Source organism: Platalea leucorodia (assembly GCF_965183815.1).
Source record: "Platalea leucorodia genome assembly, chromosome: 7".
Lineage (NCBI taxonomy): Eukaryota > Metazoa > Chordata > Aves > Pelecaniformes > Threskiornithidae > Platalea > Platalea leucorodia.
Window position 1 is genome coordinate 10,623,891 of NC_138829.1, and position 26,417 is coordinate 10,650,307.

General features: G+C 41.4%; 1 protein-coding gene across 1 annotated transcript in view; it reads right to left on the bottom strand.

Moving 5' to 3' along the window:
• ADSS1 (adenylosuccinate synthase 1) overlaps nt 1–21,080 on the bottom strand; it is a 31,487-nt gene extending 10,407 nt beyond the window's left edge. The window contains exons 1-8 of the mRNA XM_082318505.1: nt 20,829–21,080; nt 6,019–6,121; nt 4,509–4,571; nt 3,679–3,729; nt 3,315–3,381; nt 2,053–2,160; nt 1,612–1,693; nt 503–629 (exon numbers count right to left, since the gene is read on the bottom strand). Of these exons, the coding sequence (XP_082174631.1) occupies nt 503–629; nt 1,612–1,693; nt 2,053–2,160; nt 3,315–3,381; nt 3,679–3,729; nt 4,509–4,571; nt 6,019–6,121; nt 20,829–21,011 (784 nt within the window). The 5' untranslated portion in view covers nt 21,012–21,080. The remainder of the gene's footprint in view (nt 1–502; nt 630–1,611; nt 1,694–2,052; nt 2,161–3,314; nt 3,382–3,678; nt 3,730–4,508; nt 4,572–6,018; nt 6,122–20,828) is intronic.
• Between the last annotated feature and the right edge of the window lie 5,337 nt (nt 21,081–26,417).

A 26,417-nucleotide genomic window follows, 5' to 3' on the forward strand; every position in this document is an offset into this window, starting at 1 on the left:
GACTCTGGATTGGAGCATCTCTCCAGTTTTCATTTCATCTTCAGGGAGACCTAAGTGGTTTAATTAGACTTTTGGTAAGAGAGCAGAACAGAGATCAACTGAAGAAGCTAGACTTACAGGTTATCTGCACCAGTTTAATCCTCCCTCCATGGCAGAGGAATTATCTCAGCAGCACTGCAACGGCTGCCTGGAACGTACAGCAATGTGCACACACATTTAGAAGTAATAAAGACAAGAATATCTGGAGTGAAATTTCAACTCCGCTGGAAGAAACGTCAGTAAAAATCAATATTTAAAACCTAAGCACTTAATCCTGTTAATACTACAATCTCTGGCTTACTGTGCTTTACTTTTGGGAGATCTGTTCCTATTAAAGGAAAGACTATTTTGTTTCTTTATTTCCCTGCTGTTTGCAAAGCTGATACAAACACAAATCAAAATAAAACTAATAAAAATAAAACTAATCTCTTAGGAGTTAAATTGAGTTTACAATTCAACTTACCAAAGTCAATATCAAGTAATGCTGCATTGGCTCCTTCAACAAGAATCTTCTTTGGGGAGCCATGAAGAGCTTCATACATAAAATACACGCCATCTCGAACCATGGGTCTTATTTTTTCAGCATATCCCTGCAAATTTGAGTAGAAATGTCAGCTTCGCCAGACAACGGCTGGAAGCAGGGAACACTGTGTTCACTTTTGAAACATGAAACATACAGATAACCCTAACATGCCAGCTTCAGTAACTGTGCTTTACCTGAAAAATACAACCATTAGCTTATATTCTATTGAAAACAAATCAATGTATTGAACCACTCACATAAGAAAATATGACTTGTTATGGCATTAGAATGCCATAATTTCTGTACCATAATTTCTATTCACAGAGATGATGTATACCTACCTCATTTTGTTGATATAGTCTCTATATAGTGTGTCTATAGTCTAGACACACTGAGAGTGGGACTGAGGAATAGTGCGAGCTCCAAAAGAAAAAAAAAATCACTACTCATGAATATTAAAAAAATATCTTTAAAGGTAGGGTGTCAGCTCTGAACAAGTACCAGACAAAACTTGGGAAAGTTACGAGATTTTTCTAGCATCCTCTTTTCTTACGTATTCATGAAAGATGATGTTTTACCAGCGTTTCTTCTGAGATTATTTATAAAAAGACATTTTTCTTGTCATATCAGGATCTTGAAACACAGCTTCCACAAACAGTTCTTCAGTAAGTATGGAAGTCTCTCAGACACACTAGATCAGTCATAGCTGAAGACCGCTAACTGCAAGTGTCACCCTGCTTTCTCTTGGCTACTTTAATACAACAGTTATTTTATGTCAAAAAAGTAAAATATTACCGAATTAAATCATCCACCAAAGTTTATTTTAATACCCACAATAAGAGAACATTCTATTACAAAGCATAGCTACTACTTATTAAAAGGCTTTATAATAATGAATATATGCATTTTTCATTTAAATTAATTCATTAGTTTAATAAGTAGTAGTTCTGGTACACTTCATTTTTACTTTTAAAATTAAAATAAATATTACTGTCTTCTGCTATACTTTCCCTGAAACTGAACAAATATTACAAGTCTTAAATCCTTACCTTTAGTTTTTTCAATTGTCCTTCTATATCTATTTCCAGTGTGGGAAACATTGACTTGTATTGTTGTGCCAGATTTTTAAATCTGTAAAATATTGAAATCGTATCTATGAAGAACACTCTTTGAGTTACTGTTCACCGAACATTTGGCAAGAACTCAGCTGATATCATACAGAGTATACACTGAGAGCTATAGGGAGAAAATACCCAGAACTTCAATACGTCAACAAGTGCATTTCCCAATGTACCAAATTACATTTTAAATAATGAGAAACTCTGTGAAGTACAGGAAATATACACACACATTCTTTCCAGTTTTCTTCTCCTTCTAGACAATTTATATACAAAATTCAGACACATTTAAAAACATCCCCTTACTAGCAAATCTGTCAGCCAAAATGTATCACTCTTTAACATAATATTTAGAAATGAAATTAGTTCTACCTTGAAGAAAATTCACCAAAGTCAGAAAGGAGGTCACAAATTCGAAGGCCTGTTCGTGCAGCTTTGGAAGAATATGTTGGTCCAATCCCCTTCTTTGTTGTGCCAATACTAATTAAAAAGACAACCCCCCCCCCAAACATGTATAAATATATGCAAAAATATGCTTTATGCTAAGTAATTTTGTTAAAGCTCTTCAGTATACCATATACTGGGCAGAAGATCTGAGACATAAAAAAAAGACTAAAGTTCTATAACAATAAATACATAGCAGCTTTCATGCCTCAGTGGATTTGCATAAATATTGCTAATATTCATGGTATACAGTAAAGCATTAAGCCTTGAGTCTGGCTGAGACAAGCTTAGTTGAAACTATGTGTGTATACACATATATTATACAGTAATAATGGTTACTATACTATCCTGTGGTACTACTACATTCCTTACCACAAACAACACAAAACAAATAGCATTTTCACAGTTGCACCGCTGTCTATAGTTGTAAACAACCACCAGTTCTGTGAGCCATCAAACTGGTTTCCTATGGCTTTGGCATTATTCAGACTATCTCTGTCCTTATGAGCTGCTGCTGCAGCCTCTACCTTGATGAGGATAAAAATGAAACTGTTCCCCTAACCACATGCCTATTTTAATGTGCATTTTAGAAATACAGTCATTTGGAGATCCCTATTTGTATGTTAGTTTGGCTGAAATTGTCCAATGGGATCAAAAACTAATAGACTAACAGAGAGAAAAATACAGTGTGTTCACATAAACCTTTGTTCTTTCAGAAACCAGAATAATGAAGTATGAATAGTTACATACTGTGCTAAAGTGTAAGATGAAAATATAAAATAATATCTCCATGAAGTACAACCGAATATATAATAAACTATTACAAGTGTGGAACCTAATCGTGACAACACTTCAGACCTGATTCAAAAGAGCATCACTGGTCTGATATGAAACTGGATTGGAAACATCATTTTAATAGAAATGGGTTTTGAGGATTTGGTAGGAATTTCAAAATGTCTCTATATGTTGCAGAGAACTGGAAAACAGAAATATGTAAGAATTCGTACCCTGCCTTTTCAGTAATACCTCAGAGTTTACTCACTAACATAAGCAAGAGCAGAACAGAGTCACAGAATTAGTAACATCAGCAAGGCTCTTTAGAGATACATTGTATTTCTGTCTTCCAAAATTACACCAATTCTTCAAATTTGCATACTTATTAATGAAATGAAGGCACTGAAAATATTTACTTTTTTCCTTCTTGTGCTTGACGTTGCACTTCCTGGAGCCCATCTACTGCCTGGTGAAAGTCAAACACTGCAATGGAAAATCAAATGGACATAGCGGGAGACCAAGGGAGAAAATCATTCTTTAAATCACAGATGTGTAATTTCAAGACAAAGACAGAGCAAGTATTCCTTAAACATTGTGAAAACCTGGAAAACATCACTCTTTAGTGGATACAAATTCCATTATTATGCTTCAGATACACAACATATAAAGAAGTTGTATTAGATCAAATACACGACTGCTCTGTGGAGTAAAAACATAGTTTAGCACCATGAGCTAAGCAATCACTTGTGAGATTTTTTTCCCCCTTCAATCATCACTTACCTATATGTGCTCTATCTGATATAATCAATCTTTTCTCCCAATCTTTTAAACCTATCAGAAGACATAAGGAAAAGTAGGATTTCAGCTGGGCTGATTGGTCAAACTTTCAGATTTGCTTTTAGTATTTCTATGTCTTTCTTCTAGTTTATATAGCTTCTTGTTAAGAAGACTGTAGACAAAATGGATAAAACATAAATGAATATCAAATATCAGCAATGTTTTAGTTAACGAACTTTTCTCATTTTTTACTTTTTCAGCTTTCTCATTTTGGTATGGTTAAAGACACTCCTTCTTAATGCCAGAATGCTGTGGCTTACATGCAATTCTTATTTTGAGGAAAGATCTTGTTTAACTCTGTATACGATAAACCACTTAAACTCCATTTGTGTCTCAGAAAAGAGAGAATTTCTATATCTAGAATCATGAAACAATTTAAGATGTAAGGGACCTTAGGAGGTCATCTGGTCCAAAGCCTTACTCAAAGCAGAACCAACTGAGTTTATACTTGGGCAGAGAAATGGGGACACAAACTCTGGGTTAAATCATCTCAGTTTGAGGTCAGAGGAAGCTTTGCCACACACTTTAGGATTTTATTTTCTATCCAATGTGGTATATAATGCCATAAAACTCCCTGAAAACCCATGAAAAGATTGCCTTTCAAAATCTGCCTGAAGACCACAACACAATTCAACATTTTAAATACTGTTTTCCTCATTATTTAAAATCCAGAGTGTTATTGCACTGAACATTTATGGTCAGAAATAAAGGCTTAAAAAACCCTCAACCTGGCTGCCAATATAAAGAAAAGTTAAAAATTACTTGATACAAACCTTTCTTTTCATTCTTTTCAGCTTCTTCAAACAGGCCTGGTAAATGTATAACCACTCCATTACCTTTGGGAACATAAATGATTTATTTTAAAGCAAGAAATAAAATACTCATTCTTAGGATGTAAGACATGTAAGTACTTGCTGTCTGAAATTTTATTTAAAAAGTAAGACTAAGTTTCTCACGTTTCTCACAAAGTGATCTAGAGAAATTTTTGGATAAATCCTTATTTTGGGTAAGCAGCTACAAGCCTGCTAAAATCAGAAAAAACAGAGCTTGCTTGTTTCAGACGTGAATGCTGGGCCTGCTCCGAAGCCAGCTGAGGTAAGCGGATTCTTGTCTTTGTTTGCGGTGGACTTTGCACCACGACTTCAGCCTCAATTGTTCACTGGTAAAAGCTCAAAGAAGTCCATGGCCTTAAAACGCTGACAAGTCTGTGCAACAATATTTACATTTTCTTCAATATTCACCTATTTGTTTTAAACTCAGCTCAAACTAGTGTTGTAATACATTATAAATGCCTTCTCCCTGCTTTTGAGCTACAATTTAAAATCCACCAGCAATACAGAGCATTACTGATGAGACGTGGAGGATTACTGACGTAGTGGGCTGGAAACAGCTGCTGCTTCCTTCTTGGGAACATCAGAAATATCTGCAAGAGCCTGACTCAGCCTAAATTTAGGATAACTTAAGTTATAGTCTTTACTAACTGACAAGGGAGTAAAGTGGAAAGTAAGACAATACATCGTGTTTAGCAGAGAGAAAAAATAGGTTTCATATATTTCAAACATCCACTTGGAAATTATCAAATGGAACAAAAGTATAACTACAGTTCCGTGACTCACTAAAACTTGCACTCATTTCTTGCACAGTCTGTATGCATTTTTTTCTAGCAGAAAGAATCATAATTTTGGATAAATAAAAGGCTTAAGTTTACCTATCACTTAACTATGAGTTTAATGTCCAGTAAGCAATGCAAACTTTTTTGCGATGCTATTTGCATTGAATATCTTTACAGTGAAATACAACATCACCTTAAACAGTTGGTAATGTGAACAAAAAGGAGACTGGATGATGACCTTCCAAGCAGAGCCCTGTATCCTGGGGCCTATTTCTGGAAAGTCAGTAAAGAGATACCAGAGATAAATGATATTATTTATTTAGCCTAAGTGCTGGGGTTTGTGTCCTTAAAGAATAGCATTTATATTTCTGAAAGTATAAAAAGAGTGTGCAAGTAGAGGGTGGGATCCAAACTTGTACCATAAAGTATAAGAAAGAGCAACATGACAGAAAGAGGGGGTTCTTACTTTCAGTTTTCTAGTAGCAGACACTAAACTGGCATGGAACATAGAATAACTGTTCATGTTAAAGCAGCAGCGAAATAAAAGACAAACAGCTGAAGCTGACTGACAGTCACCTACACATTTTTCTTTGTTTGCTACTATAAACTATAGTTGGCAGCTACCCACCATGTAATGTCATTTTATTTAATAAGTTCCAAAATCGTCTTACCAATAAAAGAAATTGCCTTTGGATTAATGATGCCACTAGGAAATAGGTGAAAATCATATTCTTTCCCATCAACAACCACAGTATGGCCTGCGTTATTCCCACCCTGCAAAAAAAAGAAACACCAGAAGATTAATGGTCTCCACTCTAAACTCTCAGCAGATTTGACGAGATTGTCTTTTTTTATTTATACATTCATGTCTTAGGTCGCTGCTTTCTCCACCTTATAGTTTCTTGAGATGCTGTAGTATTGTAAAAAGGGGGCTGAAGGGTTTCAGCAGGACTGTGTAGAATTAGGGAGCAGAATGATACCACGGAGTCGAGGCAGGACTGGGGCAGAGCAAGAGTAAATACGGGAGTGGTGGCAGAAGCTAGAAGAGAACTGAAGGTTTCTGGGAACAAAACTGGATTGAACTATCACCCACGAAGTCCCATCTCTGACATGCCTAGACGAGCCCATCCTTTTTGGGCATCTTCTGTGCATGGTCATCTCTTTAGAGTTAAGCTTATAATGCCCAATTTTTCCTTTTGAACGGAAGCTCCTCCTGCCTGCCCGCCCACAAACAGCTACTCCATCTCTAGGTGTTCAAGACAGAAAGTCTGTACAGGGTTGGGAGCATGTGCAGCCTTTGCAGCTTCACAGAATCTCCCTGCCAAGGGACGATCTTCCCAGTTAACACAATCACGCCTACGGAATCTACTACAATTCATACCTTATACGACCATCTACCAGACCTGAGAATGGAAACTGGTATTTCCCTCAAGAAACTGATTTTTCCCAAAAGGCTTTAAAAGAGGATGATGAGACAACAACAAACTTGGGAAGAGTAAATCAAGGTCATGAGTTGATGTGAACTGAAGCAGCAAAGTTTTGAAAAGTAAATGTCCAGTTTTCTCAACAGGCTTAATGTCTGTTGCTGTTCTATGGTGATACAACTTTTTGTCCTACTGATAAGGTTGGGAAATCTGACTGCTTGTCTGCTCTGATGCTACAGGGCTTCCATTTTCCAAAATGATGACAAATGTTCAGGGGTTTGATACGAGGTCTGACTGACATAGAAGTGTCTGGAATGAGGGCATCTACTGGAAGGAGAACTGAGACTGTGACTGGTAATTTGCAAATAATGAAGAGTGTTGGCTGAATGAGTGGAGCTGTTACATGAAACCTCTGAGAAAGAGTAGTCCTTTATAACAATCAATATAACACACCTTCTTCCTGAGTTTTTGTTTACTTGTTTGCCGATTTGTTTGCATGTAATATACAGGAAAATAGCAACTCATTCCTTTCAAATTGTGGATATACACTGAAACACAATATTAAAAAAAATAAAAGATACAGGTTATAAAAAAATTTCAAATTCTTTTTTAAGCAGTAGGATGGAGGGAAACATTAAGAAATATGCCTTTAAATACAACAAAAGCAATTCTATGTTTTGGAAGATGTGAGCTCAATAATGAAGTTTAAAAAGATAACCTGCTAAGGGAGAGCCGAGTATGAGTTCTGACAGAAAAATTGGTACGAGCAAAATTTCATTTGATTTAGCAAACTGCTGGGTAGCTCATCTTTGGGCTGGGAAGGACTCCGAAGCGTCTTGCTAATGCACAGTTATAACTTGTCTGGAGAATCCTGAAGAAAGCAGAACCGTCCTGGGTATTTAGCTTGCCCCCAGACATAATAAGCCAGTAGTAGAAACCTGGATCTAGTTAAAGGTACTGAACTATCTAGCAGGCTAATAAATCATGCAGGAGACTCATTTACGTGATATTTAAGAGGTCTGAGACTGGACGGATTGCACTGGTTGAAACACTAGCTTATTTTATTATAGTGGTATCAGGCTTGAGAAAGAAGCTAGTAACTTCTTCTGAAACCATCAGCTTTCCTTTTTTGCTTGCCTATAGACGATGGCAAGATGGAAACTTTAAAAAGAATGAACTCCATCGTTTAACGCTGATTTAATATCTACTACAAACAACAATTTTCACGTTTCCCAAGAAAATGGGGAACCAGACTCCTTCAAAAGTATTTGTTGTCACTAACAGTATGGTTATAGTCTGCTTTCCTTAATCAACATGAACAAATGAAATCAGGCTCGAGGACTCTCAATCTGAGATAACAGCACTCCTGAATTATAGTCTGAAGTGTTTTCTTGTACCCTAAAATTTTAGAAGGAGGGATAGAGCAGTATGAGAATATTTATGAAAGATAGTTTATGATTTTGGCAATTTTCCTGAACTACTGATACACAGACAAATGCTGTTTCTTTCTTTAGCAAATGCTTAAAAATGGACACTAATCAATCAGCTGTGAAAGCTGGCATACATAAAAAAATGCTGAAGCACAGGAACATCAGCAGATATGATACATCCTTTAATGGCCAAAATCTCTGAATCCACTTTCAGTCCCTCTGGACAAGTAATATAAACCAAGAATTCAGTGACAGACCTTATAAAACAGCACTTCTCTAATCTAAAGCTAATGTTGACAGCTCTGGAACTGTTTTGTGCACTGCTCATGTTGGTCTGTGTTTCCTAAACAAGTCTCTTCCGAGTATATTTTTACAGCTCAATTAATTACATTTTTACAAATATAATTGAAGTGGTAGCAGAGCACTGACTTGACCAACAGACATGATCTAACTTGCAAAACATATCCCTGGTCTGATGAGATACTTTCTATTTATTATCTGGTCATCTCAGTGATTTCTCATGTTCAGTTTCAGAGATATTTTAACAGCATGTTGGCAGTCTAATGGCTCAGATATTAAAGATATCTACTCCTCTTCTAATTTTACTTGAGTTCTAAGAGTCAATATAGGGTCTATATGAGCCATTTCTTTTGCTAACGAAGTATAAAGGAAACCTAAAAGCTTGTATGGGCTTAAGCTGGAGATTACATGACTGAAGGTGCATGGTACACTGCAACCACGTAAGCTCCCTTCTTCTCCTCAAATGGTATTTCATTAAAGTGGTGTCAACACTGACACACCTAGTGACAGTATTCTCTGGACCCTCAGGATGCTTCCACTTGGACCAAGAAATCTTTGTTTTTTCTTCTTGGCCCTTGCTTCAAATGCAGCTCTGCATGATGAGTGTCCATTGAATATCCAGACCAAGCTCAGAGAATCTCTGCTGTGCACCACTGATCTCACCTGAATTTTATTTATCTCTCATCATTTGCACTTTCCTAGGTCTCTAGAGATGGTATCTGCCTTCTTTTGTGGTTCTTCAAAAACTTCTCTAGCTAAGGGAATGTTAAGGCAACAACTTCTGACAGATTAATCACCAGCGCCACTTTGGCATCATCTGTATTGGAAAGTGATGGTATGACCAGAAATAACAATTAGCATTCACTTCCAAAATCTAGGAAGCCTGGGCATTCCCATTAAACTACTCTGGTGTGGGAAGTTCCATTCCGAAGAAGGAACCATTAGGGGAGCTGCTGAAGCTCCAAAAGGCTGAGTGCAACTGGGGTGACAGCAGTGTCTGGAACATAGCATCCACTTCAACCTGAAACCTTCCTTACTGCTCCTGCAGTGACTCCGGCATGTTCTGTAGCACTTGTGCGCCTTCTGTTAAGCCACTTTAATCTCTAGTGACTCTTAAAACTGTACCGAATGCGGGAAACCTACCAGGTGCAGGTGATTGGGGCTATCAATTACAGCAAACTGCAACAATGAAGTGGGACTCGAGAACTAGAAAGTATTAAGCATGCCGAAGACAACATGACATACATCTTACTGTAGTAATAAAAAGACCTAAATATCATTTAGGAAGTTCATTTCCAGAGAGCACACAAAAATCCTTCCTTTGAGGCACTGATTAGGTACAGCGATACTTTTTGACTGTGCAGCCATGGCTGTTGTTCTTCCTATCAGCTATATGAAAGTTTCAGAGCGGATAAATGCTTGTTTCTTACAGTATTTGGTAGGTGTTAAAGTTCTTCACATTTAAATCAGGCACCTAAAAAAAAATAACTTTCATTGAAGTCATTCATAGCCTGCAGTGGAAAATTAGTATTCAGCCTTTTCAAAGTACCTACATTGCTTAACAAATCAGTTTTTATTAACTTTGAAAGTGCTAGAAGTTGAGGCTCCATTAACAGCATTAAATATGTATAACTTCAATATATTTTGCCTAAGGAATGCTCTGTTACCTTGTGGTGCTTCAATCTATACCCCCTTTCTTCTAAAATCTAGCAGACCACCAGCAATGTGGTTTAAATTCAACAACATAAAATGCCTGTTATTAGAGGCTGGAAAACAGACTTTAAGTTAATGGAAAGAGTTGCAGCATGTTGTTTTCAAGAGTGAAACAACAGGAAACACACTAGGCATTATTTTCAGAGCAGAGTAATCCTACATGGTAAGGTTTCATTGTTGGAGAATTTTTAATTATTTTTAAAGGATGTTAAAGTTAAATTCAAATAAAAATGAGATTTTTTTTTTTCCTGGAAGATTTTAATCTATATTTTCAGACTTCTAATAATCAAAGTGTAAAGTTACATGTTGTCCCAGTACCAGAAGAAGCTAAAGGAACTTAAGCTGCCTTATAAAACATCCAAATGTTTTTTTCAAGTACATTATTTAAAAAGAAAATACTTTTCCAAGCTTTTTATGTGCTGATCTATTTGTGATATTGGATTCTTGCACTGAAGTGATGTACTTTGATTACTATTCTACAGCATGTGAACACAAGCACTGCATAATACACTAAATTGAGAAGCTATTCCATTTTACCAGTGTTAACAACTGTATGCGCTTGTATAAATACTATCTTTCAGGGAATTAATAATTATAATGAACAGGTTGGCAGAGGAGAACACAGAGTCTTTATCTTGTTAGTAGAACTTACAAAAAAGATAAAGAAACAAATCCACCTTCCAAAGTGCTCAGCCATTTCAAGGCTGATGTTTTGTTCTGTATTGTTTTGAGTCTTTTTTTAAAATCATCTCTTCTATTCTCTGTAGCTGAAACATCCCAAGTTAGAAACAGAATTTCTATTCAGAGCAGCAGTGAGGCTGTTCAGTACCTGCAGCAGGAACTCCTTCCTCCCAGCTAGCCTTATGATACATGTTTGAATACGAATGAAGCGTGTCCTGATGCTCCGATGTGTTTCTGCCTGCTCTTGCCAGCCAGGTAGCGTGCAAGAGATTTCATTCTGCATATGTGGGAGCAGTGTTTGAGTGGTGCACCAGCAGTGCGCGGCAGTCTGAGCTCCTCAGCCAATTGGTATAGGCGGTGAACGTATAAATGGTCATGACCAGGTTTCGAATAAATGAATTAGAAACAAAAAGGTAGGCCAAACTTTGGATGGGAGATATCTGTGCTAGAAAGCATGTGGAGGTGTCTGGACAGAGTGTCAGTACTGGCTGATATGCCTAAGGCAAACCTCACATGTATAAATGGGAATATCAAGTAGGAGCAGAGAGATTATATTACTTCTTTTCACAGTGGTGCAACTGCTACTAGAATGCTGTGTCCTTGGTACTCGGACAAGATTACAAGATGATCCCCTCTGGCATTATAATCTATGAATTTATAATCTATGAATTGGAATACCAGCTACAAACCAGCAGTTTGGGAAGTCTGCATCTGAAAACAAATGCTATGATTCCTGTCTCTCTCTTTTCATTGTAAGTGTCCCAGCCCTACTAATTCCATCCATCCATGAAGCAAAACACTTTCTGAAATTCAACTGCATCTGCAGGCCAAACACCTCTCATCATACTATGAAACAGACTATAAAATACTTCAGTTTTCTTATCTGTATTGAGTGATTTTCTTCCACTTACAGCATTTCATGTATGATTCTGAATAAACAAGGAGCATTGTTACATAAATTATTTCTTCTTTCTCTTTACAATTTAATTAACGATGGCTATTTCTAACTTACATTAGCAACTGCCTGGAACTAATTTGAATAAATGTAGCTAATAAGTGTTACCAGCATAACTGGCTTTGACATGAACTTTATAATAATATAAATCCATTGCCTTTCATGGTATTTCTCTTGATTTACACCATTGCAAAACATCATTGGTTTTAAAAAAAAAAATCCAACACAGACAAATGCAATGCATTAAGTGCTTTGAACACTCAGACCCTTAGGCGCAATGTCACAAAACCACCTCTGTGTGAAAGCTTTTGTCAGATGACTGAAAGTGCTGCACGTTCCTGTTGGGAGGTTGCTACCATAGGCGCTTGCTATAGTTTCTTTTACTGGAAGTTTCTTCTTGCTAATTTTTCCAGTTAAACTATTGTCTGATAGCACCCAACTCACCTCAACTCAGTTCCAAGAAGTGGATCATAACTTTTTTTTTTTTTAACCCAAGCCATTGGGGAAGAGCTGGGTTAGGGAATAATCAGAAGTATGCTTAGACCAGAAGAACTGAGGGAGCCATGATTTTTAAAGCTGCAGTGGTAACAAAGAGCTGGAGTGAGTAGTAAGTGTTATCTCCCGACACCAATCATCAGCAGCCAAATCTAGTTTGCCTTGCTCTTCTTCCCAAAGAATATGTTTGCAATAACAGTCTCAAGTAAAAACAACTCTGCGCAGAACTGCTATGTCCGATTTCTGCATCTGTTGAAGTGTGTTCCTGCTCTGCCCCTTCTGTCTCATAGAATGAACAAAAGCCACAGGACCCCACCTTCCCAATTAAAATAGTGATCTCTTCAAAAATTCCTGAATTCCCACAGAAGGAGACCTTCTAAAGCCTAATGAGATCATTAGTATGATTATAAACACAAACACTCTTGAGAAGAGCTGAGCAAAACTTTTGACCTTTTAAAGAAATATATATTATTATTTCTAGTGGAAATATCAAAACCTGAAGCTTATATCATGTTTTGCACTAATAATGTAGTATCTTTCCTTTATTGCAAAAGAAAAGTGACCCTAACTTATATGGATACCTTGGTCTTCCTAAGTATCTGAAAAATGCAACTGGAAAAGCCAGGTCTAATTCAGCTCAGGTTTTAAATAGCAGTCAGTGTAGGCAAACTAGACACTCTTAAACTCCAGTTATTTTCTCTCAAACTGAATTTACAGTTTTGTCAAACCACGTAAAAACAATCTACTACAACAGACCACTACAACAAAACACACACTTAAATCCAGCAGAAGATGTAAAGAAAATAACAAATTCGAGGCATATTGATAGAAAATGCTATATTGGAAAAAGCATTCTGACTAATGTTAGCAGAATCCTCAAATAAAGGAAATCAAACATGAAAAACCTAGGCATGTCTGCTCATCTGTAGTCCTCTCTTCTGAAGAAGTGTAGTCATGTCCCTGTGGGAAGTAATATGATCCAAGGATATGAGCATAACTTTTCTTATATCTGTAAACAAGTTAACAACAGCTAGTGAGTTACAACAGGAATGAAAGAGAACAGATGTCATTTCAGCTTAATTTTCAGCTGCTTTCTTTTGATGCTTGTAGAGGATAATAAATTTATCAGGCTTTAAAAAAGGGATTGAAAATTAAGCTTGCTTTCTTATGGAGATCTGGAAACTTTAAACCTGACCTTCTCATACAGTATTTATAATCCTGGTGGTCCTGAGATGATCTCGCTGATGCCCAAAGGAGAGGTTAGTTTAAAATAGCAATGTTACCGTGTTGTTCTAAAGCCTAAAATGATACAGTGTAGCATGTAAGTATTTATAAGCAAAATGAAAAATAAAATTTGGATAAAATACCAAAGTGACATTACGAGTGACATTATAAGTGACAGATTGCTACCAAAAAAGTTTCAATTTTGAAAGGATAGACTTCTTTATTATAGCTAAGGAAACCACTCGCACTTAATGAACGCTCTCCTGTGTTGAATAGCAAAATAAAACCTACTTGCTTTTTTTGCAGGGAATCTTGCAAAACATTACTTAGAAAGAAATATGCCTGTATGAATGTACGTGTATGTCCAAACGGGATTATCAACCTTCCCAACTAGAGAAATCAAAAACACAGTCGTGCAGTCACTGCACACTCATGACTCCAAGGTCATCAATCTCTTCAATGAAGATCATCAAGCACTAAATCATTAGGAGATTAAAGTCTTTACATGCTACTGTATCCTGTAGGGAGAAATTATACTAAATATCAGGGTTAAATCTCACTGAAAGGAGAGCAACACATGATACACACAGAGAAAAACAGTAGCCAACAAGCCCCTGTAACTTCACATGATCATCACATAAAACTGCCCTGATTTAATCCCCGTTGCAGACAGCTCCAGCGGCCCCTGATCAATAGGGACGGCCACAACAACGCGCGGCTGCTTTGCCCTGCCGTGTCAGCAGCACAACAGAGGAACAAAGGAAACCGCCCTGTCCCGCGCCTCAACCGCTGAGAAAAACTCCTCTGGCATTTCTGCCACGTTTGGTTTTTATTATTCGACCACTTGCCCACAGTATATTCCTTTGCATTCCTCAAAGTACCATTCCTAATACATGGTATTTACTTTGCATTCATTAAAACACTAGAACAAGGAAATAAGGAAACCAGCAATAATATGCAACAGTTATTTGTATCGTGTTGGGCACGTCCCTTCACCCTTTCCTAGATTTCTCTAATGTTGCAATGGTATCTCAAACCCAAACCGTTGCTGGGCTTTTCTTACTGGTTAGCCCCTCTCGATCTTATTCGTTAACATCTGCTACGTCGAGAAAACTAGCCACTCAATGTCCTTGGTGTATGACTTGGTTAAATCTCTTCAGTCCGAATGACTGCGAACTACTCAACCACAACAGACCTTAAGAGCAAGTTTTTCTGGTACCTTTTTCAACCTCCTCAGCTTTTCTTCAGTATTAACATCAACTATAATTTTTGTCCATCTGTCTCAAAAGATCAGATGATCCCTTTTTAAAACGAAAGCAATTCTTAACTTGAAAGCATACTGACTTGGACAGAGGAAATGTTTTAAAAAGTCACTGCGGATTTAGTGAAAAATAAAAGCACGTTCATATGAGAAGCTTAAGAAATCTAGTAACAGCTCTTCTTATTGCAATCACATTCTTGCAATTTGGTGTTGTTTCTTCAATGCCAGTTCTTAAGGGAACGCTGATAACATCAGGCAGATTGTTTCCAGAATTCCAGAAGGCAGAAGTGTCACAGGTCCGACACATCCAGCATTGTCATGGGCATCACTGGAACAGCAGTGACAAATGAAGGCTTGAAAAATCTTAAAAACTGGCTTGGACTTGTCCCCGTTGCTGAATCATTGTCACTGGTTTCAGTATGAAGACATGCATTTGTGCTGCAACTGTTTTACCCATCTATTCAGTAACTGAGATCAAACCCACTGCAAGATAACCGGTTAAATTCCCTTATTATGACAGGGGCTCTAGTAATTTACCAGCAATATTTTTTATATCTTTCATATTGAGCTTTTGGGAAATCTTTTTCTCTTTCCTCTCCTTCAAATTTTTAATCAAATTGTTTAGGGGGCATTTTCATACAGTGCTTTTGGATGATTTGTTGAAAAACAATTTATTGCACAAGAAAACAGTGAGGAAAGGAAGAATTGTTTCCTCTCCATTACAACAGGAATTCTTAGACATTCTTGGCACACACCTAAATTATAGAAGAGAAAGCATCTCATGAGCAATTTACCATTATTAGCAAAGATGCATGGTACTTCTCCTGCCATATACGACAACGCACGCTATTTCCTTTTCCATTCACACCCACACAGAACTGTACAGTAAATATGTTCAGTGAAAAGTTATTATTATAAGTGTACCTTACATAGTCTCAGCTTAAGGAAACAGCTAGAACTGTATGACTACCAGCTGTCGTCAGTTAACTCTGAACTTACTACAGCAGTTCTATATATGACTTCTGGGGAATAGATCTCGTTTAAGTGGTGCCTCTGGAGGCACATCACCTCGGTAGCTGTGAGAGTTGACTATTTGTTTGATCATGCTCCAAAACAGATCTGAGAAATTATCTAATTAAAACCCAGGTAGGCACAACCAGCCACAAGCTCTAGTTTTGAAGGCAGCCACACAACAACATGTGAGGTGATGTGAGAAACACAGCTGGCATGAGAGCTGCCACTGAAGAAATCACCATCTGAAGCCATGTTATGAAAGATGCCAAACCTCTCTTCATTAGGATGTTAGACGTATCCAAATTACTTAAGCTTACATTAGGACTTCTTGTTCTATGACAACATGCTAAGAGGCCAGGTAAAAAGTGAACTTCCCTCTATGTCTGATATTCTATCAGCTAAAAGCTTTAAAATAACGCACGAAGCCTGTTTTTAAAGGAAACATCATAATGAAACATTTGCAGTTGAACTCTTTGATTGTACCCTTCCCTGAAAATATACCAGGGATTAAAAGTATTGCACAGCATAACGTGACAGTTCTATGCCCCAGGAGGCCACAATAAGAAAGAAGTATTAGATTCTATCATTCTGCTTCTGAATGCCTTTGCTTGCTGAAAGAGCAGTTGAGAGGAAAAATGTTCTTGATGTTCTCCATTAATATAGAATCACAGAATGACCTGAGTTGGAAGAGACCCACAAGGATCATCGAGTCCAACTCCTGTCCCTGCATAGGACAACCCCAAAATTCACACCACGTGTCTGAAGGCGTTGTCCAATTGCTTCTTGAATGTTGTCAGGCTTGGCGCCGTGACTACATCCCAGGGGAGGCTGTTCCAGTGCTCCACCGCTCTCTGGGTGAAGAAGCCTTTCCTAATGTCCAACCTAACCCCCCCGGCATATCTTCCTGATGTTCCCTCGGGTCCTGTCACTGGTCGCCAGGGAGAAGAGATCAGCGCCTGCCCCTCGTCCTTCCCTTGTGAGGAAGCTGTAGACCGCGATGAGGTCTCCCCTCAGTCTCCTCTTCTCCAGGCTGAACGGACCGAGTGACTTCAGCCACTCCTCGTACGGCTTCCCCTCTAAACCCTTCACCGTCTTTGTGTCTGTCCTCTGGACACTCTCTAGTAGCTCCATATCCTTTTTGTACTGTGGCACCCAAAACTGCACACCGCGCTCAAGGTGAGGCCGCACCAGTGCGGAGCAGAGCGGGACAATCACCCCCCGCGACCGGCTGGCAACACAGTGCTTGATGGACCCCAGGACACGGCTGGCCCTCCTGGCTGCCAGGGCACGCTGTTGGCTCATGTTCAGCTTGCCGTCGACTAATAACCCGAACTTAGACAAACCTACCTAGTTCCTTAACAGCCCTAAACTGCCTCGTTATTAATTTACTAAGAAATACCTTTTCTGCTTGTTTATATGGGTATGTGTGCCCATGTATCTCGTATTTTAATGAAAGCAGCATGTGAAAAGTTTTGTTCAGCATCATCTACGAGAATATCCAGAGATCCTTTACCCTTATTGAACCGTCCTCTTTCACAAAGAATGCTTCGAGTATACCAGTGAAATGAAATCAATTACTTCAGGTGAACTAAGATTTCATATTTAAATTGTCACATATTTCGGTGTCACTAATGTGAAAAATTAAGTGAATTATGGTGTGTACCTAATTCATTTGGACTTAGACTGTGTATAACCGAAGTACTGAGAAAGGCTGAAGCAACATCATCAACAAATTGAAACCCTTCAATTCATGTGAAATTGAATTCTGAAAGCTCAGGATAATTAAAGAGGCCGGGGTTTTAATTGAACATATTTTTATTTAACATATTTTGAAGCCTCCCTTGTGCCTGTGAAGGACTTCCTCTTCCCACTTGCCTGCTTGCCTTTCTTTCCAGTATCCCAGGAAATATCATTTCATTTCCTCTGTAGCAATCTAGCTGTCACAGACTTTTTCCTCAAGAAATCAACACACTAAAAATACTTGAGAAACATTTAATGAAAATTATTTCCTTTCATAGAAATATTGGGGAACTACTATTTTGAGAAAGCTCTTCAAACTCAATTTGGCCCTGAATTGAAATTCCTGTTCAGACGGGGTGGGGGTGGGGGGGAAACACCACCTTTTTCAAAATGTTAGCTCGAAGAATATGCTACCATGATGAAGAATTAATCTAGTTGAGACATTGTTTTAAAAGACATAAACATCCCCCTTTCACACATTCATTTTCTAGCTTTCCCTACTTTCATTTCGCTGAGGACTAGAACAAGCTGTTGAACACCGTTTCCGTCAATGTCTCAGAAAATGGAGTGGACAGGAAACAACCTTGTCAATCATCATATTCTAAAACACAAAAAAAATCCTGATGGAACTTTTTCTGACATTTTCTCTAAAGTCTCTAATAAGGGAGACCTTCCATGTTTGTTGTTTAAGCAATCTCTTCCAGTACACAAGTGCTATCGCACTAAAAGTTTTTCTTAGTTTCTAGGAGGAATGCGAAGCAAGCAAGATTCTGGTCCAAACGCCGACGTTTTTCATGGTGGTACGCAGCATTAACGAAGTCCCTCTCAAACTGATTACGCCTATAAGTTAATGACCTACCACTATCACACTGAGAGAACTCATCAGGGCTGTTCACGTGCTTAAGGTATGTGCACATCTTTACTAAACCTTAACAGTCCCATCTGAGTTCTAACAGAGGTAAAAATCATACACCATTATCTACTTGCATGATTAGCTTTGAAAGTATGAAATCTCAAATTATTAAAATGGCATCTTTTTAAAAAGCATCCTCAAAATTGCTAAATATGCAAAAAACCTACTTAACTATTAACCCCCCCCCATTTCTCACTTCAGTCATACAATTTTTGCTACTCAAAAGTAAATCATTACTCATATTTTCTCTTTCAAATGTTCTATATTCTTCCCTAAATCCTCATCCTGAAGACAATTCCATTAAATCAGCATATTAGTAATCCTACTGCAGTCTCATACACGTAGTGTGTGTGTGTGTGTGCGCGCGTGCGTGTGTGCGCGCACGCGTATCAGTGAACGCTATTCTGAAAAGAGTCCAGAGCCCCTCTAGATCCACCTGCCTTCCATCCATCCTGGTCTCATCATCAGGCTACAGAAAGATGATCTAGATGTGCCCAGCAGCGTATTAAGCCATCTAAGCCATCTAGACTGTTGTTAACACACTAACCCTTCGGCATGCTCACGCACGCAGAGTCCTGTATCCTTCAAAGGGTGTTCTGGGGCTGCACCTGGGGGCCATGCTTGCAAATTAGTTCTCTGGATGGACAGCAAATCCATCTTGAAAGCAGCCTCAGGGCATCCCTCAAAAGCAAGTCTGAAAAGAACCAATATGATTTCTTGCACTAACAACAGTAAACCCATGAGAAAGCAGTGTTTGACTGGGGCTTATGTGAAATGCTCCTCCTCAGCTAAAACCTTTAAATTTTGTTTTCTCACCAAAGCAATTATGAGACCTGTGTTTAAATTCCTAGCAACAGCTTGGGGGGGGGGGGGAAGGGAGTATGAAATAAAGATGGAAAAGTAGCTATAGTCCTGATAATACATATTCATTAGCTAACTTTTGCACGGAAACCTTTCCCCAAGGTGACTCAAGATCTTGGGAGTTTAATGTCCCAATTGAAAATACTTCCTCCACCTTCTAAATATCTAACTCACATGACAACATTTATTTACATAATATACTGAATTACACAAACGTCCTTGGATTTATCATCTCAGCTTCAAGGATATCTGTAGCTTTTCAGTAGGTATCATGCATTTTAAAGCGAAATAAATTTCATGGTACATACTAATTGAGTCGGACTAAGCTGACTACTTATTCATGGAGTCATATAGTTTACAACTGAACAGATTATTAGCTGTATTGGTCTAATATGTTCATAATCAATGTCTGAAAACAGTTCTTTTAAAAGTTATTACTATTATTTGGGATCACATTTGTGTCTAATTTGGTTTACATTAGGCAAATAGATTGTTTTAAGAATCCTTGCGTTATATTAAATTAAAAAATACATCTAAGCAAAGCCATGCAAGATGTTCCGTTTTCATCACACTGTTTAAATCTTGTTCTTTTACATAACTTGTTGTTTTCCCCATTTTACTCACGCGCCATTTTTAAAAATTTTTAGAATAAACTTCCAGGCGCTTTGCAAGGAACACAACCTGCCCATCCAAAAAAGCCTCTGCAGTAAAACTTAGCAAAACTCATGAGGTTTATTAGCTGCTGGTCTTCAAGCCGGCTCATAACGTTGTTTGTTGTTTGTTTCCCCAACCCCCCCCCCCTCCCGGAGGAGCAACAAGCCCGGGGACACCAACCCCGCGACCGGCACCGTTACATCCTCGCAAGCAGCTGACCCCACCCCAGGCTCCGGGGCTTTGCTTCCCACGGGAACCCAGCGCCGGGAAGCGCCCGGACCGCGGCCCAACGCCGGCCCGGCCCGGCCCCCCCGCCCCGGGCAGCAGCGGGCCGCGGCCGCCGGCAGCGCTGCCCGCCCCGCCCCGGGCAGCCGGTCCCCGTCCCCCCCCGCCTGCCGGCACCTCGGGATCTTGTGTCGCTTATCGTGAAGGGTCAGCTATTTATATTTATAGTTCAGGGCTTTTTCTTTCCGAGTGGCATTTCGAGGCGCGGCCGGGGAGGGTCGGGGGGGTGGGGGGGCATATGGCTGCCCACCGGGGCGCGTTCGCGTCCCACCGCTCGCTGCGGGAGAGGGGACGGGGAGGAGGAGTAAGGAGCGGGGAGAGGAGGGAGAAAACCGACAGGAGCGAGGAGCGGCCGCAGAGAAAGGCAGGCAGGCAGGCGGAGGGGGAAACGGGCGAGCAGCGAGGGAGCGGGGACCCGCGAGGGAAGGCGGGCGCCGGGCCCAGGGGAGCGGGGGGAAAGCGGGGGCCGAGGAGAGCAGGAAACGCAGGGCGGGGGAGCGGCGGGCAGAGCCGGCCCGGCCCGGCACCCACCTGGCACCGGCACACAATGTCCGACTCGGTGGCCAGCAGGTCGACCACCTTGCCCTTGCCTTCGTCCCCCCACTGCGCCCCCAGCACCACCGTCACTTTGTTACCGCCCGGCTCGCTGCGAGCCCGCTTCAGCCCGCCGGCGGGGTGGCTGCTGCGGTCGTTGGACGCTCGGGTGCCCGACATGGTGGGTGGCTGAGCGGGTGGGAGGGTGGCCGTGGCTGGAGCCGCCGCCTCGCTCTGCCTCCCTCCGGCGCCGAGCCCAGCCCCTGCGCGCTGCCCGCCCCGCGCCGCCGCCGCCGGCCTTTAACGGCGCCGCCGCCGCCCGCCCCGCGCGGCGCGCTGACGTGCGGCTCCCGCTGCCCCGCCGGGCGCGCTCGCACACGCACCGCGGCCGCACACGCGGGCGGGCTCCTCACCGTCCCCTCACACGCACACGCGCGCAGGCTCCTCACACACGCACACACACGCGCGCAGGCTCCTCGCACGCAGGCAGCCCCCTCACAGTCTCCTCACACGCGTGCACACACACACACGCAGCCTCTTCACACGCACACTCCGGGGCACTGGGGCTGTGGCACTGTGAGGCCCACACGGTCCTGAGGCACGCGTGTGACCAGGGCACCTCAGAGGGACGTGGGCATGTGCCACCCTCAGACACGCTTCCCTGAGGCAGCCAGGCCTGCGGCGCAGACAGACAGACACACACACAGACAGATGTTGGGCTGGGTCACGCGGGGCTGTGTCGCTGTGAGGCACGCTCACGCGCTGGTCTGAGGCGTGCGGCTGTGTCACTCTGACACGGGTCTGAGGTGCCCGGCTGCGTGATGGAGAGACACAACGCACGGGTCTGGGGTGCGTGGCTGTCGCGGCAGTCTGAGGCCCGTGGGGCCGTGTCACGGGGACATACGGACACATGCCGTCCTCGGGTGTGTGACTGTCACCGGGAGATGCACAAGCACCGTGGAGGTGTGTGTGACGGTGTCACAGCAAGACAGACCCTGAGTCTGTCTCTGGGTCTTAGGCACAGGGGCTGTGTCACTGTGAGACGCACACACAGTCCCGAGGCGCGTGAGCCTGTGTCACTGCCAGACAGACAGACAGACAGACGCTGGCCTGAGGAACACGGCCCACAGTCACTGAAAGACAGATGTGGCTCTGAGGCATTTGGGACTGTTGCTGTCAGACACCCAGAGAATTGCACACGCAGAGTAGCTTGACACGTGTGCAGGTACCCTCAGGGTACCCTGTGGTACGTAACAGTGGGAGAAGGACAGGCACACAAGCTTCTCCATGACACACAGGTCATGAGACACAAACATCCACCCGCTGGCCCGAGAAACGTGGGCAGGCGCACTTTGCGTTTGACAGACACAGACGCTAGCCTAAAATACATACGACTGTTGTTACTGAACTGGCACACACCCATTGACAGGCACAGACATACCCTGTCCTGGCGGCCTGAGACACCCGAGACCATTTTGGCGAGGCACACGTGCACACCCGCGCATACACACACCCACCGACCTGAAAAAACACAGGACCGTCACTGCGAGACAAATAAACAAGCGAGGCGCGTGGAGCTCTGTCACAGGGACAGATTTACGTGCCCGTTTCCCTGGTGCGACAGGCGAACAGACAGTGCCTGGCGCCCATGACCCCTGCCCTGTGCACAAGCCGTGCACCAGGCTTGACTTTTTCTGTAACACACGTCCTCGAGCTCCAGGCATGTGACGCCAGGTCCTTAGGAAAAGCAATTTGAAATGTGTAAGCTTGCAGACCAGCCTGAGGCACATGCGGCTGTGTTAGTACGAGGCATATATATGCGCGTACATGCCTGCACACACGCGCACGACACCAGCAGAACACACCAGGTTGCAGCTTCAGACAGGAGGAACTGCACCAGCCGCTGCTTGTGCTCTCCTCCCGGCAAATGCATCCGTGTGATTCCTACCGAGAGCGCGAGTGACAGAAATTCAGCGTTTTGAAGTGACGCGTTCCTTCTCTTACTCTCTGGCTCAGATGAGAGGCCATGATATATATGAGATTACACAAACACGTTGGGTATGCAGCGGTCACAATGCAGAAAGGTACTCATACGATCCGTTACTCTGGTATAAGGATGAAAAGAAAGTACTGGAATACTCGAATGAACTGAGAAATAAAAATATAGCAGCATGTACAGCCTATTTCAAACGTGCATACGTGGGCTCTATATGTGTGCGTGTATGCATATACACGAGCATCTACCCATGCGTATACACATACATGTATGCGCTTATGTATGTGCGTGCATAGAAATAGTCTAGAACATATTCCAGACTCCAGCACCTTGTAAGCATTTGTGGCGGCAATCAGAGCAGACATTTGCTCTACTTCATGTCGAGCATTTGCAGTATTTCCTCAGGGAAAAGGAGGTAGGGAAGAGTTACTGTTCTGTACGCTCCAGCTGAGTATTTAGCATTGGTCAGTGGAGGTGATAAATACGGAAGACTGGAAGCTTCTGATGTTTGAGCCTAGTTTCCCCCGCTACTGCAGTCAACTAAATCGTACAACACCTCGCTGTTCCTACTGAATAACTGTTCCAGAGCTGTTCTACTTAGAAACCTCTGCTAATTTCCAGCCACCTGGCCAATTTATATCCATATGTTCTGTGCTGATGTTGCCATTTAGTTTAAATAATTCTTCCTCTCCCTTTCCTGTGTATATGTTTATAGAAGGAATTACATCCTTCTGTTTTGCTCAGCAGAAAAAGACAAGGTTTTTTACTCTTCTCCTCTCAAGACCAGCTCTCAATTCGCTGGTCGTGCTCATCTACCTGCCCCGCACCTGTTCTGAATTCGGTTCATGTTTCTTGAATATGGGCACCTAGAATTGCACACTGTGGTCCACGTCAAGTTCCCTACTACCCTCTACGCAGGAATTAATATCTTCTCCTTTCAGCTGGAAATACCTCACCTAAGACGTTCCTGGACCTGTCAAGTTTCACACAGGTGATGGAAGTCGGCTCCTCTCCCACACTTCTTCACTGTGCTGCTGGTATCCCACACACTGAAATACTGCGGCCTCTTCCTGCCATTGGCGCTCCACACGCACAATACAGCTACTGGGCACTTCACGTATGTAGTCACAGCCAGATGCCACATGCGATCTAACGTGGCCTGAAAGACAAGCCTCTAGCCTGGGTTTCAGAATTTTGCATTACAGAATTTTAACCTTTACTTTTATTTTGACCATTGTTTCAGTTGTAAGGATGGAAGATTACTGTGAAGTCTTTTAAGACGTTTGGTTCCTGTGGTCTAATATGAACCAAATGTCTGGCCACAACTCCTCAAGCATAAGCTTTACGCCAAACTCTTTGGGCTTCTTGCCCTGGTACCAGCCTGTCTAGAGCTGCCCAGCGTCCCAGACCAGTCAAGCTGGAACTTGTTCCACCTGACGTGGGAACAGCCAGCACTGGCCATGTTTCTCCTCACAGCCACGCACTGAGAGCTCGTGGACCTCATCTGAATAACTTCTGCACTGGTCTATCATCTCCTCAGTCGTTTGCAGCCAGCCTGGTCCTGCTATACTACAGAAATTCTTGTTAACGACTTAAACTTCTCTTTACCCGATACCTCAGTCCCCTTTGTAATTGTACTCACCCCATACTCCACACCACATTGAGTGTCTCAATGAAGTTCATGTCTACTGCATTTGGTCTATCTTGACAGTTGGCAACGGAAGCCAGTGCCAGAGTGATCTGTTTCTGCTTTTGCTCGTCCCTTTTGTACTTTATCCCAGTTTCATTCCCCTCCAGGCTTTTATTTTCTTTCAAAATTCCCTCTAAAGCTTTCCTTACTGTGCCACCAAATCTTTCAGATTTTTTTGCCGCTTAATAACAAAATCGTTTTGTCCATTAAATAATAAAAATTGTGCCATCTCATTGTGGAATTGTATTTGTCAGGCATTACGTTTACGGTTGTTTTTACAATTTGGAAGCCTGAGCACCAAGGACAGCAGGGGTGTCACTCACTTCCCTCACACACTGATTCTCCTCAAAACTGACGGCTTGCGAGTCAGCTCCACACAGCTAGAATGTAAAAATACCCTTTGCTGCAAGAAATACACATTCCTGGTGCTGTTCCTCTGCAGGAGAAGCTGTATACAGTGACATTTTCAAGTCAGAGAGGATCCCTGGGTTGTATTTATTATTATTTTTATGGCATTTAGCATTGCCATTCTTGCATGGCTTTTTTTTCTCTCTTTATGATACTCTACACCTATTAGCGTAGGGACTCAAATCTTTTTCCAGCGTAAGGTTATTGCTGTTCTTGTGTTTGGTTGGTTGGTTTTTGGTTATGCTCTGTTTTTTTAAAAGCAAATCATCCTGGCCCGACTGCATGTAAATTGCCCTCCTTAGGGACCGAATCTAGCCTTTTTAACAGGAGATGACAGTGTTTTCAGCTATTTGTTCTTTGTGGCTCTCAGCCGCAAAGAATACGTTAATAACTTCCATGTAACTTCAAAGAGACTGGCTCGGTGGAAATTTCTGTATTTTTTTTTTGTGTAAAAAAAGATGCCGTTTCTCTGCTCTTAATAGCCAGAAAGTATTCTAAAGTATTCTGGGGCTTTCTTCTTATGTCATTTCAGATGTAGCAAACTTGAACATTTTTTGATGTTCTCTTCAGCATTTCTGTAATCAGATCCACTGTCACTCTGAGGTGGTCAGAAACTCCAGTTGTATTTTCTTTCCAGTGCCGACAATGTCTAACCTTCCATTTCTGTAAACTGTTTTACATGAAAAAGTTACTGAACACTTTGCAAGCAAACTAATCAACCAGGGGAACGCTCTTGTGTAAAAGTTCAAACCGTGTAACTCAGCACAGAAATAATATGAAGCAGTTCATTACTTGCAGTGATTTATTATTCTTCTTACATCAATTTAAAAGCAAACTCAAGTCCACCAAAATCAATAGATTTAAATCCATTTTGATGTGCGAGATGGAAAAAAAAAATCAAACCTTCAGGATAGATTTTGCTCAGTTAAAGGCAAATGCTTGACTTTTAAATTGAGTAATACATGAAATTAACAGTGAGGTCCTGCAGAGCGACATGCGGCTTGCAAGGGCTGCAGGTACGCGCTGCCCCCGTCCCCTGGGAGTCGCCTGGCGCTGGGCGCTGACAGAGGAGGGAATGAACCATCAGCTCAGTAATCAGCGTCTCAGAGGAGCCCCCTGCTCCTCAGAGCTCTCCCATTAAAACCAATTCACCTGACAGCGCTTGACCTTTGCAATTTCACAGAAAAACTTTCAAGCATTTGCCTTCTCAGATAAAAAACCACGGTGGTTTTTACTTTAGGGCAACTAATAGGAGCAAAATAGGTCCATGTGGTTAAAGCAGTGCACTTTAGATTTACTGCAGAATAAATTAACCAAAACTGTACTGTTTCTTTTGGGAACTACGTTTTTACCGAACACTTGTTTCTTCACAGCCCTGAAAAAAATAGTGAATTGGTGCAAAAACACATGAAGAACTATACTCTGAGAGTAATAAAAAATGATTTATTTGGGCAAAGCGTACATCAAATCGTAAAGGCTCTGTTTGTGGTTC